Source organism: Ochlerotatus camptorhynchus, unplaced genomic scaffold (genome assembly GCF_037179485.1).
Source record: "Ochlerotatus camptorhynchus isolate MF236.1 unplaced genomic scaffold, CSIRO-AGI_Acam_v1.1 ptg000503l, whole genome shotgun sequence".
In the NCBI taxonomy this organism is placed as follows: Eukaryota; Metazoa; Arthropoda; class Insecta; order Diptera; family Culicidae; genus Ochlerotatus; species Ochlerotatus camptorhynchus.
The window spans coordinates 3,834,151-3,852,531 of record NW_027040988.1 but is presented as its reverse complement, the minus strand read 5'-3'; the positions used below and the strand labels follow the sequence as shown (position 1 = coordinate 3,852,531).

At 41.3% G+C, this 18,381-nt stretch overlaps 1 protein-coding gene across 1 annotated transcript; it reads left to right on the top strand.

Moving 5' to 3' along the window:
- The first annotated feature begins 7,031 nt into the window (after positions 1–7,031).
- Positions 7,032–15,475, top strand: LOC135712771 (calpain-3-like). Its single transcript, XM_065235829.1, has 3 exons — positions 7,032–7,137; positions 13,563–14,246; positions 14,308–15,475. The coding sequence occupies exons 1-3, from the start codon at positions 7,057–7,059 to the stop codon at positions 15,409–15,411; spliced, it is 1,869 nt and encodes a 622-aa protein (XP_065091901.1). The 5' UTR covers positions 7,032–7,056; the 3' UTR covers positions 15,412–15,475.
- Positions 15,476–18,381: the final 2,906 nt, after the last annotated feature.

Here is an 18,381-nt window from a genome sequence, read left to right as displayed (position 1 = left end):
CATTCTATGTCCTTCAAATATCTTGGGGTCTGGTTCGATTCAAAATGCACCTGGAGATCCCACATTGAGTATCTGAGACGAAAATGCCAACAAAGGATCAATTTTCTCCGAACAATTACCGGAACGTGGTGGGGAGCCCATCCGCAAGATCTTCTAACGTTGTACCGGACAACGATTTTATCGGTTTTAGAATACGGTAGTTTTTGTTTCCAGTCGGCGGCTAAAACTCACATCATCAAACTGGAACGTATCCAGTATCGTTGTCTTCGTATCGCGTTAGGATGCATGCACTCGACTAATACGATGAGTCTCGAAGTGTTGGCGGGCATGTTGCGACTATCGGATCGGTTTTCGGAATTGTCCCTCAGGCTCCTCACCCGTTGCGAAGTTATGAACCCACTGGTAATCGAAAACTTTGAAAAGCTTCTTGAGCTGAACCCTCAAACTCGTTTTATGTCATTGTACTACGTGTACATAACACAGGATGTCAGCCCTTCACAGCATAATCCTCATCGTGTATGCTTCTCCGACTTCGGCAATTCAGTTAGTTTTGATTTATCTATGACGAGGGAGATTCGTGGGATCCCAGAACATCATCGTAACATGATTGTTCCGTCAATTTACGCTGAAAAGTTTGGCCAAGTTGATTCCGCAAGATCGTTCTTCACAGATGGATCACTAATAGAGTCGTCCGCTGGTTTTGGTATTTTTAACGAATTTCATAGCGCCTCTCGAATGCTTCAAGCTCCTTGTTCCGTATATGTTGCTGAGCTGGCGGCAATACATTATACACTAGAAACGATCGCCTCACTTGCACCAGATCATTATTTTATTTTTACGGATAGTCTCAGTTCTGTCGAGGCTATTCGCTCTATGAGGCCGGTAAAGCACTCCTCGTATTTTCTCATGAAAATACGAGAGCTTTTAAGTGCTTTATCTTTAAGATCTTTTGTCATCACCTTTGCATGGGTCCCATCTCATTGCTCGATTCCGGGCAATGAGATGGCTGACTCACTTGCTAAGGTGGGCGCTATGGAAGGCGATATTTACGATCGACAAATCGCCTACGATGAATTTTTCTCCATTTATCGTCAACAGTCACTCGTCAGTTGGCAAAATAAATGGAGTGAAGGGAGTTTGGGACGATGGCTATTCTCGATCATCCCTAAGGTGTCGAAGAGTCCTTGGTTCAAGGGGTTGGATGTGGGTCGAGACTTCATTCGTATGATGTCTCGCCTCATGTCCAATCACTATTCGTTAAACGCTCACTTGTTCCGTGTTGGGCTGAAGGACAGCAATCTCTGTGAATGTGGACAAGGTTACCAGGACGCAGATCACATTATTTGGTCTTGTGCTGAGCATCGCGGAGTCAGATCTGAACTGTACGATTCCCTTCGGGCTCGAGGTAGACAACCTAATGTTCCAGTTCGGGATATTTTGGCTGGACGCGATCTGGAGTTTATGAAACTCATATATGTTTACTTTAAGAATATTAACATTAGATTGTAAGTTTGATTAACCTTGTGTTTAGTTTGTATTTTGTACGTGTGGGTTTTTTTTTATGTTTGTTTTCAAGATGAATATAAATTAGTTCATGTTTTAGGATTAATTAAATATTTGTATCGTAAACCACATTTCAAACCTCCCTCTCCCTTTTCCAATCCAAAAAAAAAATGTAAATCTCCACTAACCTCGAGACAACCGCGAGTATCCGGTCCAGCTCCTTTAACTTTAAATATAAGAAATCAATAATGTATAACAAAAATGATAACTCGGCTCTGTAAAGTTTATTCGATTGAGCCTGTACAAATAAAGTAATTAATAAAAAAAATCGCCAGCTGGTATTTACCGGCGAATTTACAAATAAATAAAATCAAACAAAATCATCATGCAGAACTAGCTAGGATTTGTTTTGTTTCATATTTCACAAAATTGCTTTCGAGTGTTAAGACATCGTCTCCCGCAAAGTTTACATTTTTCCCTCTACCAGCACATACATCAGGGCTAGATAGATCTCCACAGGATCTATAGAATCCACGCAATTTCAAAAAACCAACATACACAGCATTACGAAAAGAGGTCAGGTTTCGACCGATAGCAGATAGATTTTAATTCTAAACAAGCCAAACGATTGGAAATTTATCCACCAATCTGCTAAAATGAACACTTAGTTAATTATTAATAGGTCACTATTGAAAAATACCAAATGTCCAACTGTTGCAGTGGTGATCAAAATTATCACCGAATGTCTGAAAACAGCGCATTCCCTAACACAGACTTAAATGCGGTCCCACTGAACGGTGTTCATTCAATCACCGTAAGTGGTAGTGTCCAGTCCAGCAGCATCAGTAGTAGCAGCAGCAGCAGCATCAGTAGTAGCAGGAGTGCTTTCAACAACAACAACAACAACAACAACAACAACAACAACAACAACAACAACAACAACAACAACAACAACAACAACAACAACAACAACAACAACAACAACAACAACAACAACAACAACAACAACAACAACAACAACAACAACAACAACAACAACAACAACAACAACAACAACAACAACAACAACAACAACAACAACAACAACAACAACAACAACAACAACAACAACAACAACAACAACAACAACAACAACAACAACAACAACAACAACAACAACAACAACAACAACAACAACAACAACAACAACAACAACAACAACAACAACAACAACAACAACAACAACAACAACAACAACAACAACAACAACAACAACAACAACAACAACAACAACAACAACAACAACAACAACAACAACAACAACAACAACAACAACAACAACAACAACAACAACAACAACAACAACAACAACAACAACAACAACAACAACAACAACAACAACAACAACAACAACAACAACAACAACAACAACAACAACAACAACAACAACAACAACAACAACAACAACAACAACAACAACAACAACAACAACAACAACAACAACAACAACAACAACAACAACAACAACAACAACAACAACAACAACAACAACAACAACAACAACAACAACAACAACAACAACAACAACAACAACAACAACAACAACAACAACAACAACAACAACAACAACAACAACAACAACAACAACAACAACAACAACAACAACAACAACAACAACAACAACAACAACAACAACAACAACAACAACAACAACAACAACAACAACAACAACAACAACAACAACAACAACAACAACAACAACAACAACAACAACAACAACAACAACAACAACAACAACAACAACAACAACAACAACAACAACAACAACAACAACAACAACAACAACAACAACAACAACAACAACAACAACAACAACAACAACAACAACAACAACAACAACAACAACAACAACAACAACAACAACAACAACAACAACAACAACAACAACAACAACAACAACAACAACAACAACAACAACAACAACAACAACAACAACAACAACAACAACAACAACAACAACAACAACAACAACAACAACAACAACAACAACAACAACAACAACAACAACAACAACAACAACAACAACAACAACAACAACAACAACAACAACAACAACAACAACAACAACAACAACAACAACAACAACAACAACAACAACAACAACAACAACAACAACAACAACAACAACAACAACAACAACAACAACAACAACAACAACAACAACAACAACAACAACAACAACAACAACAACAACAACAACAACAACAACAACAACAACAACAACAACAACAACAACAACAACAACAACAACAACAACAACAACAACAACAACAACAACAACAACAACAACAACAACAACAACAACAACAACAACAACAACAACAACAACAACAACAACAACAACAACAACAACAACAACAACAACAACAACAACAACAACAACAACAACAACAACAACAACAACAACAACAACAACAACAACAACAACAACAACAACAACAACAACAACAACAACAACAACAACAACAACAACAACGAAAGGCTGCCTGCAAGCAGCGAGCTGCAGAGCTCATATGAGCAACCATAGAGAAGGAAGAAGAAGTCCCACCGCTAGGCTAGGATCGGAATCAGTAGCTCGTCGTGCTCAGCTCAGCATTACTTAACCATCACTACAAAACGGTCCTTTTCAGGAATTTGTTAAGAGCATTATTTGGACATTTGTCAAGGTCATCAGTTCCCGCAAGCAGCTAGCTTTCAAAGCTCAACCTGGTCTCTATAGAAGGTGTGGAATTGTAGACCCGAATGTATTGGTGAGATTAATCATCGTCCGACCATTTTCCAGAACACGCTGGTAGGAAGTGTTAAAAATCCATATAGAATTTGAGAGAAGTGGGAATAATTCGCTTTGGGTGCTCTCACGAGTTCAATCTCTCGAAGTCCCTCCTTTTTTACATATTCTGCACAAACGATACTTTCATATAATTAGGAAGGAAATCATGTGAGAGGTGAATTGAACACACTTTAATACCAAAATGCACAAAACTTCGGGTATATGAATCGAAAAAACTCAAGTTGACAGTCCCTTGGATTCTCTTCATCAACTTTCTCTTTGAAATAAATACTACAAATTTGATACGCTTACAAATAAAAAACGGAAAGAGTTAAGATAAGAAAAGAACTAAATGTTCACATTTGTTCCGTCCACTAGCGGTCCTATCAACCTTCCGTTCGTGCCCCTAGGAACAGACCCTTCTACTTTTTTAATCAGGTTAAGCTTTTGTTCCCAGGTCAGAGTGTTGAAGATTTGACCTATAAACAAATTACTGATGAATTGAAGAAAAGGTATGACAAGAAAGACTTTGACGTCATACATACTTTTAAATTTTGGACTCGGAGACAGGGGCAGCACGAGAAATCCGAGGAAAGCAAAAGTAATATATTTATGAAATTATGAGTTTATTTTTCCAGTGTACTCTGAGTTTTTTCAGCAGTAGTGTATACCCGTCCTTTGCATATTTTGTTTAAAATTTAAACATCATTTAACAACAAAATACTTGAATACTTTTTCCTTATTTGCGTGGAATGGTCTTTGTTTTGCAAAAACACTTCAGCCTATTGCTCTTTATATAATACTAATACCAATATTTTTTATAATGCAGGTATAAAATAAACTCATCAAAACTTAATGGTACTTAAGAAGGACTTGTTGCCAAGGCATTTTTCTATTCAAAACCATCTATTGAAGAAGCCATTGAACAGCTAATGTATCTAAAATCACCATTTTACTACACTCCACATAGTTGCAGAGCAAAATCAAGGCCTACTTTAATCAAATTTACGCAGCAATACATTTTACGGATGTTCCGGATCTTTCGGCGAGCCACTTGGAGCCAGTGAACAGCTAATATATAAAAAATCAGAATTTTACTACATTATATACAGTTGCAATGAAAAATCAAGGCATACTTTGATGAAATTTACTTAGCAACCAATTTTACGGATGTTCCAGATCTTTCGGTGGGTCATCTGGCGACCATTTGGAGCCAATGACCAGCTAATATTTCAGAAATCACCATTTTACTGTATTCCATATAATTGCGGAGGAAAATCAAGGCCTACTTTGATCAAATTTACACAGCAATCAATTTTACGGATGTTCCGTATCTACCAGCGGACCATCTGGTGATAACTCGGAGCCATTGAACAGCTAACATATGAAAAATCACCATTTTACAACATTTCTCATTGTTGCAGAGAAAAATCAAGGCCTACTTTGATCGAATTTATGTAGCACTAAATTTTACGGATGTTTCGGATCTTCCGGCGGATCATCTGGTGACCACTTGGAGCCATTGAAACGCCTATATATCTAAAATCATTAATTTACTACATTTCATATAGTTGCAGAGAATAATCAAGGCCTACTTTGATAAAAAAAATACATAATAATCCAGATTAAGGTTGATCCGGGTCATCGGAAGGCCTTCCGGTGGACGCTCAGTATTTAGAACCAGGTTATGGGTTGATTTTGTTAAAATATTAATCAGCACTACCCATAGATGCCTGTTGCTGTGGCTTTACAGCACCACCTTGTTCTAGACGACTGGTACCTTTTCTCCCCCCGATGGCCTCTCGGAAACCCGGAATAAAACCGGAACCACTTGGCCAATCTGTTCCAATTTTTAGTAGACCATAATTTCGAACATTTTTCTACTCACTGTGAAAATTTCAACCAATTTCATGGTAAAACAAAAAAGTTATACCTATGCAAACATTGCTATTCGTATACCTGTTCGTAAAAATAAAAACTGCACAAGCGCGTTAGGCCCTCCCAAGAAGTGAAGCAGGTGGTGTTCGTTTGAAACGCTAATAACTTTTCGGAGGTAACTCGGATTCACATCCGGTCTTCAGCCAAGATGTTCCCAATACTTCAAAGGTGCTACATTTTGTACACGAAGAAAATCGACCCACTACAGCGCCACCTTGAGCCGCGAATGTGAAAGTGGCTCGCTCTCCCATACATTTTGTCGATTTTCCCCATACAAACTTCAAGCCGTTTGAGCGAGGGGTTCCCGTGAACCAAATGACTTCAAATTTTGGCAGGGTGTTTCTGACCCCCAAAACTACCATTCAAGAGGGTAGCGTTTGAAATCCCAGATTTGACCTATTTTGAAACAGTCTAATGTACACTCAGCCCATTACAGCATCAATGACAATAAATTCACTCACACTTAGAAAGAAGAGAAAAAGCAAAAAATACGTACCATATGCCCTTAAGTTTTCTTTATAATATTAGAAAATACCTATGTGATTTTTTTTTGGATATTGTACATCTTTTCCCAATATTATCTAAACGTATTTTTTCTCGGAGCGGGAAACTTCACCATCAATGAAGCATGTCATAGCATAGCACGGGGGTTCCCAAAGCTATGTCGATGACTGGAACGTAACAGCTCATGCACGCTGCAATGCCGAACCAGACGGTCAGTTCGTTTTTAGCCGGTGTGGATAAAACATTAATTTCTTTTCGCGATGATCGCACGATTCGGACAATCAGAAAGGGATAAAGGCATCATGGATTCGGATAACTGCTGTTCTGCTTCCCATAAAATGTTGAGCCCGTTCTTGGTCGTGGAATTTACAGATGACGATGATGTAAGTTATGGTTCTGTGGAATTTTACCGAAAAAGATCAAGGTGTAGTGTATGATAAGTTTGTGGAAAGCAGTGCACACTCAAAAGATTTTCCAATCTAAATAGATTAAAAGCTACGCTAAATCGCAAATCTCCTTCCCGACGCATAGCTAGGTATAAAGGGAGAGAAAACTGACTTAGGCTCTGAACCATTTGGTGGATTATTTTAACTTTTGGTTAAAATTTGACAGATGGAAAGTTATCGATGAACCCTGCTATCCGAGCATGGTTATTTCTGACAGACAAGAAGTTAAATTTCGACCACGGTGGATCGAAAACCGGTCGATCGACAGCACGGGGATTTTCGAACATAGAAAATAACTTTCGAAATGTCACTTTTAACCATGAGTTAATTTTAACTCGGCAAATGGTTCACAGCCTTAGTATAAACATGCTTTATGCACTCAAATGTATAAATTGTGTATATGCGAACGATGTATAAAGGGGATTTATTTTAAGAATAGTATATTTTTATAAGATGGCCAGTGAAATTTCAAATATTTATTAATTTTAAAAATAATAACAATGCTTAACGAATAAATTTATTCTCTAGAATAAATTTATTCTCTATTATTTAACTCAATAAATCACATGAGATTGAAAAGGTGATGATTTGGAGAAAATCTAAACGACTGATTAATACGAATAGGTGCAATAGTGGGTCTCCTAAAAGATGCCTTTACGATTCCCCTGTGCTGATGTAGTTTAGCTGCCATCCAACGATCTCCTGACCGCGTTCCGTCAGTCTTTTGTCGTGCTTCGTCGATTTCATGCAGGTTCGTACCAATCACCGACGGACATCGATTGCCATCCATTGACGGCAATCGAATGTGCAGGAAGGAAGCTTCCACACCTGCGTAGGATATCGCACACATTCAACACACGCATGGGCCGGGACCAACGGATTTACTTCCCTTCCGCAGGAAGACGTGCCCAGAGATTTTTATGCCTCAGAAAAATCTAACCGACCTCAACTGGGATAGAACCCAGACCCATTGGGGTGTGAGAAAGCAGTCACGCTTACTACTACACCAACGGCGCCGGCTCTGTCATACTTTCATAGCGAATCAAAACAAACATAGCTTCAAATTAGAATGTTATCCAAATCAAAAGTATCGGCTTTGCAATATTGCTTTTTTTTTGGCAACACTGCGTTGTTTGTATCGGATGCAAAGTTTCCTCGCTGCTACATTTTAACGATTAATTAATCACTTTGTGAAGTTTGACTACGGTTATAAACCATTTTTGTTAGCTTTTGTGTTTAATATCGTCAAAACAGTGAAAGTTCATTAGTACCTGTCGTATCTCGAGTGAAATTTGTGTAGTGATATCTGCATAGTGGTTGTGTTGTTTTGCTTTGTGCTGCTAAGATACGTCATTTCTATCTCTCATCCCACGTCGATTTTTCGTGATCCAGCGCCATCTGTTTTCCAGTAGTAACACTATCACGCTTTCATAGCACCATATTGTTTGGCGTGAAGTCTACTGAAAGGCGTATTTAATCCCTACCTCAGTAATCATGGTCTGCACACGCTGCCAGAAGACGGTTGCTAATTCGGATTTACTTACCTGCCGTGGCTACTGTGGGAACGTTTTTCACGCTATTTGCGTGGAAGTGGATTACGAGCTCAAAGACCAACTTGGTTTGCATGAGAAGAGCGTATTCTGGATGTGTGATGACTGCGCTAACTTATTTGCGAATGGACATTTCCGCAACATTGTCACTCATTATGATGGCAATTATGCGGGAATCACGGATTCGTTGAACGGGATGAAAAACGATATAGCGAATTGTCTACGAAAGTGGACAGCAAGCAACCTGATCCTTTAACTCCTCTTGGACCGAACCGATGGCAAAAGCAACTGAACGGCGATCTTAAACCGGGTTCGGCTAAGCGACGTCGAACGGATGATACTGCCACTGAAAGACCGAGCACAATTAAAGGAACGAAATCTACTGCCTGTAACTCTGTCAGATACGTGCCTCTCGAGGATGACCTACTGTGGGTGTATTTGTCTGCATTCGCACCTAGCACTACAGAAGATGACATCGCAACACTGGCACGCGAGTGTCTTTCGTTGCGCGAAGATGAAGTACTCAAGGTAGTGAAGTTGGTTCGAAAAAATGCGGATATCTCGAATCTTCGATTCGTGACATTTAAGATCGGCATTGATAAAATGCATCGGGACTTGGCACAAGCTGCTGACTCTTGGCCTGAGAACGTAAATTTCCGTGAGTTCAATGACGACCGGACAAAAAACGTTATCAGGATAACCAGAATAAGGAGTCAAGGTTCGGATCAACCCCACGAGCTGAAACCACCGGATGCGAATTAGATACGAATTTGAGGACATCTAAACCAGAACGCACTGCCTGCCGCCCTATGGAAGCCCCTAATCCTCCCGACCCAGTCCTGCTTCCTGTTTCCTGCCATCACTGCCGTTCTCGTCCTGTGGTCGTGGCTGGCAATCGGGGTTTCCAACATCCTTCTGCAAGCAAGTATGCGCCCCTGTGTAACACTTCACCGCCTCATAATTCTTCGTGTTCTAGCACTGTATTTTATGCTCCTGACTCCCGTTATGAATGCCAACACCTTCACCAACTGCTGTCGTCAGAGGATGGTGCACATCGTTCTCATGGATCTCCGACGTCGCATATGGGCACCATCGCCAGATTCATCAAACCAGAACGCATTGCCTGTCGTATCATGGGAGCCCTTAAGCCACTCAACACAGTCGCGTTTGCTGATTCCTGCCATCGTAGTCGTTCTGGCCCTGTTGTTGAGATCGGTGACGGGGTCTCCCAACCTTCTTGTGCAGGCAAGTATACACGAGTTCATGAAAATCAGTTTCCGTGTTCCAGCGCTTCGATTCTTAGCCAAGACCCTTGATGTAGCAATGAGGAAAATGTCTATTCGAGTACTAGGACGATCATTCATCCGGAACGCATGCAACAAGGTATCTTGGGAGCCCTCGTTCACTCTGACCCAGTCGAGCCAATTGCCGTTTCCTGCCAGTCATCTGTGGTATCCTGCCGTCCAAGTCGTTCCGGCCCTGTGGTCGGAGATAGGGCGAGGGTCTCCCGTCCTGGCTTTTCAGGCAAGTATGCGTGCTTTCTCGGTGATTCTCTTCGTGATCAACATTTGGATTTCAGCGCAACACCCACTCAAATTCATTGCATTCTGCCGAGGAATGGACGAGAAGTTTATGACAATCCTTCCTCAACAACTTCCGAGCTACGCATTTACTATCAGAATGCACGAGGACTTCGGACAAAGATAGATTCTTTCTTCTTAGCTACAACTGACTCGGAATATGATGTTATCGTGCTAACTGAGACTGAGGCTGAACGATTGCATCTTGTCTACTCAATTATTCAACGACTCTTACACTGTGTTCAGGACAGATCGTAGCTCTTTGAACAGTCGAAAAACTCGTGGTGGAGGTGTATTGATAGCCGTCTCTTCTAAATTGTGTTGCTGTATTGATCCAGCTCCGATAAGTAATGCTCTTGAGCAGCTTTGGATCAAAATCAAACTGCAGAACTATGATGTTAGCATTGGAGTGCTTTATCTACCACCTGATTGCAGAGACGACCTGTCGCTCATGCAGCAACAAACTGACTCCATTGATTCAATCCTTTCCGGCTTGAGGCCTCATGACCTTGCTTTCCAGTTTGAGGACTATAATCATCCTGAAATGCACTGGGTACCATCAGAGGATGGTGGCCTCACAATAGATTCCCATACATCGAGATTAACGAATGCTAGTTGTGCATTGTACGATGCCTTCTGCTTCCAGGGTCTGACACAAATCAATACTGTGAAGAACTCCAGTTCACGGATTCTCGATTTAGTACTCGTGAATGACTCAGCGTTATCAAGCTGTTGCGTATCCGAAGCGGCTGAATCGCTCGTAGAAATCGATACTCCACATCCTGCTATTGACGTCACCGTTTCTATTTCGGTACCAGTGTCATTTGAACCATCTCTAGACGACTGCCGGTTCGATTTTCGTCGGGCTGATTATAGTTCGATGAATGATGCGCTATTATCAATCGATTGGCAATTTTTGGATTCTGATCAGGATCTGGACGATATTGTATGTATTTTCAACACGGAGATACGTCAAGTCATCGAAGCTCACGTGCCTCTTCAGCGCCCTCCACTGAAGCCTCCTTGGACGAACAGGAGCCTTTGCCAGTTGAAGCGCCGTAGGCGATCTGCACTTTCAACGTATAGTCGGAGTCGTTTGCAGCACTCCAAACATCGCTTTGTAATGGCCAGAAACAAGTACACACGGTATTACCGTCTATTGTATGTTCGATACGTTGATCGTACGCAGAGAAATTTACGTCTACATCCCAAACAGTTCTGGTCTTTTGTTCGTACTAAACGCAAGGAAGATGGATTGCCAACGTCCATGTATTTCGGCGACCGATTTGCTAGCACAGCCTCTAGTAAATGTGAGATCTTTGCTGAACACTTCAAGAATGTCTTCTCAAATACGCCTGCTACGCCATCGCAGATAGAGGCTGCTGTTCGTGATACGCCGCTAGACAGCATCGACTTTGGAATTTTCCAGATCAGCGAGGAGCATGTCGAAAATGCATTACGTAAGCTCAAACATTCCGTGTCACCCGGTCCTGATGGGATTCCTTCATCTGTGTTGAAAAACTGCTCAAGTTCTCTGATGACACCGTTAGTAAAACTGTTCAATCTCTCGTTCCAACAGCAAAAATTTCCTGCTGGATGGAAAACTTCGTTTCTGTCACCGATTCACAAAAATGGTGACAAATGTAACGTCGTCAACTACCGTGGAATAATGTCCTTGAGCGCTTGCTCTAAGGTTTTTGAAATAATTGTTAACAACGCTCTCTTTGAAGCCACCAAAAACTACATTTCATATGCCCAGCATGGATTCTACCCGAAACAATATGTTACTACTAACCTCACTCTGCATACGCTCTATGGACGCATGATATCCTGTCGCAAAAACTCGAGAAGCTGTGGGTATCTTCCGCGCTTGTTAGCTGTTTTAGATCTTATCTGTCTGAAAGATCCGTGAGAGTAAGGATTGGTTCGTCACATTCGGAGCCGTTTATGATTCCTTCTGGTGTACCGCAAGGGAGTAATCTTGGACCGCTGCTTTTCTCATTATTCATAAATGACATTGCCTTTGTGTTGTTATGATCATCACGTGCACTGAGGATTGCCTGGAGTTGCAGAGGTTATTAGATTTGTTGGAGGACTGGAGCAAGCGAAACCTACTCGATTTATGCATAGCCAAATGCAACACAATATCATTCAGCAGGAAGCGGCAACCAATCAATTTCAACTACAGCATGTGTGAACAAACTCTCGAGCGCTCGTATTAGGTTAGGGATCTCGGTGTGATATTGGACCGCGAACTCACTTTCCGACCGTATTACGAAGACGTGATTGCAAAAGCCAATAAACATCTCGGCTTCATGTTTAAGCTTGCTGATGGATTTCGTGATCCTCTCTGCCTGAAGTCCCTTTTCTGTGCACTGGTTCGATCTATTTTGGAATCTTCCGTGCTGGTAAGGTGCCCGTACAACAGAAACTGGATTGACCGTATCGAGGCGGTGCAGAAAAAGTTTGTGCGCCTCGCTCTTCGGCACTTAACCTAGCGTGATTCGTCAAATCTTCCTCCATATGAACATCGTTGTATGCTGTTAGGCATCGATACTCTGGAGAAGCGAAGATCCAATTTGCAAGCCATCTTGCCCCAGATATTCTTGCTGAATTGCACGTATATGCGCCGCAAAGACCTTTGAGGCAACGTAATTTCCTGCACCTTGCTACCCGGAACAGCCGTTATGCTCAACACGATCCTATCAGGATAATGTCTTCTCGGTTTAACGATGTTAGTGGACAATTTGACTTCAATGTTTCTGCTGACACTTTTCAACGCCGCCTCAATGCACAGCGGTGGGTATCTGTCCAATCACTGCTACTTCGAAAGTGTGTTTTTTTTTATAACATGGTCCTTCTACAACACTACGCCGAGTTTCCATCCCATCGACGCGTTTGCAGATTGTTGTGTTCAATTATTTTAGATTATTGACTTAGCTTTTAATATGTTTGTCATTTGTATTCATTTGTATTCAACGTATTCTGTGTATTGACTATTTTTAATTTTATTTATTGTTATATGTATGAAAAGACATGGGGTTTTTACGCCTCTTTGAGCCAACTGAATGGTTTACTCAAAGAGGCTTTTCCCCATCCTAGATTTCATTAAGACTGAAAAAAGTCAGATGGAATAAGAATAAAAATAAAAAATAAAAATATAACAGAAGCTATAACTTTGGTCTACAGCTACTAACGCTACTCCCCCTCCATATTTTGATTATATTCACAGATCGCCTACAAATCATTTCAGGTTCTCCAGAACTCACGCGCTCAAAGGTTCTACAACCTGAGAGAGCACTGCCTATCGGAGAACATTCTTTTTGAAGATCCTGACTTCCCGGTAGAGGAGCAAATCCTTTTTGGACATCCACTGTCTCCAACACCCGGAGTCCAATGGCTTCGCCCGCCGGAATTCATAGCGAAGCCGAAATTCTTCGTGCATGACTCTTCAGAATTTAATGTCCAACCGGGATGTCTACCCTGTGGTTGGTTACAAGCGGCCATTTTGACACTATCCACCAATAAACGAGCATTGGAGCGTACCGCACCGCACGATAACTGCTTCGAGCATGGGAAATACGCCGGGATATTCCACTTCCGGTTCTGGAAATATGGACGCTGGCTCGATGTGGTGATTGACGATCGGCTTCCGACGATCGATAAGAAGTTAATATTCACCCGATCCAGTCGGGCCAATGAGATGTGGTGTTGTCTGCTGGAAAAGGCATACGCCAAGTTTCGTGGATCATACAATGCACTAAATTGCGGAATGGTCAGCGAAGCCATGCAGGACTTCTCCGGAGGCATTACGGAATGTGTTTATTTCAAAGGATCACAAATTTCACCACAGTATTTGTACGATTTGATCGATAGAGGATTGCAGAAGGGGTCAATGATGGCTGGAGTGAAGGTGGTAGGTGATTTTGCATAGCCAAACTGTAATTCAAAGGTTTTATAAATTATGCTACTTTCAGGTGGACATTCAACATGCGAAAGATCAATCATGTTGCATACATCCAATAATACAAACCATGATTTCGGGTTCCCAGCTGGTCTGCTTTCAACATCTCTGTGAACAGATATCACGAACGAAGAAAGAGCAGTCCAAGAAATCAATTCCAGAACGGCCCAGCAAATTCTGGTTGCGTGTTGAAGAGCTGATGAGTAAATTTCATGGTGTGGAAATGTGTCACATTTCACCTGATCCTTTGGGTGACCCAGAAAATGGCATACGACACTGGAGTGTCTTGTTGATGGAAGGAGCATGGGTATCAGGACATACAGCCGGTGGATGCAGAGATCATCCGGAGTCCTATGGAATGAATCCAAAGCATGATTTTAACTTATCCATGCCGGATGACGAATCCGGAATGTGTTCCATAGTCATATCCCTCATGCAGAAACAAATAACAGACAACTATCCCTGTTTGCTTATCGGATTTGCCGTTTATCGAATAACCGGACAAAAGCTGACAAGTCCGATGGTATTCTCCAATTACGGTAAACCGGAAATGATTACCCAAGTGAATTACTCAAACTCACGTGAAGTAATCTGTCGATTGAAGCTGGCACCTGGCAGATACCGTATCGTATCAACAACCAAACAACCTCACGAAAATGGAAATTTCGTTCTGCGAGTTTACTGGAATCCACGCGTTCAAGCTGACGAGTTAGACTATGCAATGATTGAAAAGCATCCAGCCGAACTATTGCTTACATCCGGTGACTGGGAGCTGTTGGTTCGAATGTTCTACGATCTAGCGAACCATTGGGGACTGATTGAGTGCGCCGACGTGGCATTCTTAGTGCTGGTACATTTTTCCGATTCAGTTCCCAAATCCAAACGACCGAAGAAATCCCCGAAACCACAAAGCAAACCGGTGGTCTTGATGGTTGAACCGCATACGGTTGAGAATTCTCCGGCCTACAAGGTGGACAGCACGCTACATCGGGCTTTGGTCGAACGGATCAATCTAGTGCGAAAAGAGAACAGTGTTCGGTTCGATTTCAAGCAATTTCTGCAGATCGTCAAAGACAATCGTCAAAGCTGGCAGGAACTGTTCGATTGTGGTCATTAAGGTCGTTATTTGCATGAGGCGACGTAGGGATACTATGTTCAACCTGTTCACTGTATTAACCTTGGGTGCGTCATATGTGTAGGGAATAGGACAGATTAGGTGGATTGATCAGAAAATAAATTGAATTGAAATAAATCGTTTGCTTCAGTGTAATCTAAACTACAACAGTAGAATCATAACGGTTCAGTTCCTTTCTCTGCTGTACGACAGTATTGATACATAGCGCTTATTCGTTGGTCTGCGTGTGAGAATGCCTTTTGGGTGTGAGTGAGAAAATCAGACGTGATGGCATGGCTGTTCCAACCGTAGAGATGCAATACAATATGAGTATGTATTAGTGATCGTTCATCTTTCAGCACGAACCAGATGACCGGCTTATGAGATGCGTGCAAGTTGGTGAGAGTGTAGAACCGATCCGCTGTCGAGCTGATCGTTGCATTGTATGATCTGAGAGAATCCATGATACTTATGAGAGAGATAGAGAGGGAGAGAGAGTATCGAGACACGGCGGATACGACAATATGCACAGCAAAAAAATTGTAGTATCGATCCGATGTCAATCATACAAGGTCTGGAACAACAAATAGCTTGCTGGTGTTAGAAGCAAAAATGTTGTAAACATTGCTGAGCAAGCGAATGCCGATGTCATGGCAGCACAACATTCCATACTGCGACTAGCAGACGTGTCGTCACAGAAAACAGCTGTTTCGTGTAAAAAGATAAACATTGCAATGAATTACGACCGCCACTAGACATTTTCACATTTCACTTATACCAATAAGCCGGTTGGGCCAGACCTTGTATAATTGACATCGGTATCGATCAACGTAATTCAAGGTTATGTATGAAATAATGATGTAATAGCAAAAAGCAGATCAATGGATGTAATTTTGATCGCAAAATCGATGTACATCGTACAATGTAATATCACACAACCAGCGGAATGACCTCTATGCAGCTGTTTGGATGTAATATTCAACAACCTTTTTTTTCTGTGTGCATTTGCCGTGCACTGAACCAAGACATCATCCTCAGACCATTCAAATCGAAACAATAAAATTGCTTTTTCGAATGATAGCTGAATCCGGATGACGGTTGTTTTGTAAGGGAAGGTCCAATAAATATGTCACGCAAATTTTACCCATTTTCAACCCCCTCCTCCCCCTAAAAGTGTGACATAATTAACGGACGATCCCTAATCAGATGATGGTCCTCTCGAAAACAGGATGAAAATTGATAAGGGGGCATTCGTTGAATGTACAATAATTGTCATCCCAAATTGAAATGCAAAAGGTATTCCTAAGGAACAGTTGGTTGCATCAAATAAACACATATGCCTAAGGGAAGCCTAATGACTGCTTCCTTAGTTGAATAATATACTTGTTGAATCATTACTTTAATAAAACATATTTCCATTTCTTTAAATCCTTTTGTTCCACTATACATCTATGCCTGAAGAAATAGTTGATAAAATGACCTTACTTACAAAAAAGTTGCTTTTGTTCCAATAAACATTGATGGTAGAACAATTAGCAACTTAAAAGCTTTTAAAGATTCTACTAACTGATTTGATCAGCTAATGCATAGGGGAAACGCTCCTATAGTAGCGGTACGTTAGAAGCGTTAGGTTCCTATAGTTGTGTATTAAGTCTCCATGCACAACTATAGGAACCTAACGCTTCTAACGTACCGCGACTATAGGAGCGTTTACCCTGTATGCTTAACGACATATTTTACTTGAGTTGTTGTGTTCTGTACTAAAGCTAATGGGCAGCTTGATTATTTAGATAATAAAACAATGTGAATAATAGCATTGCAATACACTGTTATTCATCCAAAGTAATTTGAGCTTGAGTAATGTTTTTTTCTGAGTAGTAGTAAAATTATGTTTATTTCTGTTGATTATGGTAGTACATTGATTTATCATTTCAATTGATTAGCCTACCTGGCTCTTCATCGTTGTTTAATTTGATATTCTAATTTAATATTTTCGTGTTTCAACTAGTTTACAGAATACCCCTTTGGGGATGTGTTTTATTTTAATTGAAAATAAGTGATAACCTACCTAACTACGAGTATAACTTAACCTAACGTGCTAGATCACGTATGATCTGATGATTTGATCTCAGGCAGGTGTCTCTGAACCTTTCCAGGATGAATACTCTCCGTTCTTCTAATGTCTGAATTCCAGCCAGGAGGTGGATCTCAGAATTTCTAGTCCGCGGGGGACTGTTTAGGACCATCCTTAGGATCTTGTTCTGGATCCTTTGGAGTTTAAGGTGATGGCATTTTGCGCAACTCTCCCAGATTGGCATACCGTACTCGATTACAGGAAGGATGATTTGTTTGTAGACAGCATGCTTATTTTTCAGGGACAGGGTTGACTTCCTGTTGATAAGTGGATACAACGATATTATCCCCAGATAAAGAAGGGGCTTCTGTTCTTAAAAATGGGACATCAGGGGTTTTGGATGTCTCCGGGAGAGGTGGAAAATCCTGGGTATAGTCAGTTCTTCTTAATCCAGGAGGAGTAGAAACTTCCTTTTTTCCACCACTCCTTGATTTGGGCAAGCTGATTTGGGGTTCTTCATTCTCAACTTTCCGCGAACGGATGCGTTTTCGTTTCCGTGCTGAAAAACAGAAAGAAGTTCCCTCCTCAGCCAAGTCAGAGTCAGTCTCTTTCACAAAAGAGAAAAGGGATTTTTGTCGTTGGTCGATGGCGTGGCCGTCTTAAGCATTTCTGCAAAAGACTGTCGGGAACGTTCCTTAAGTGAGCGTTGTAATTTCTCCCCGCGTTGTTTGTACACCGGGCATGACGAGATACCATGAGGAGTTCCCTTACAGTACACGCATTTTGGTGCGGTAGCTGCACAGGTGTCATCCCCATGCTTCTCTCCGCATTTGGAACAGCGTGCCTTGCTGCCACAGTGGGAGGCCGTATGTCCCAACTGCTTACAGTTTTGGCAGTTC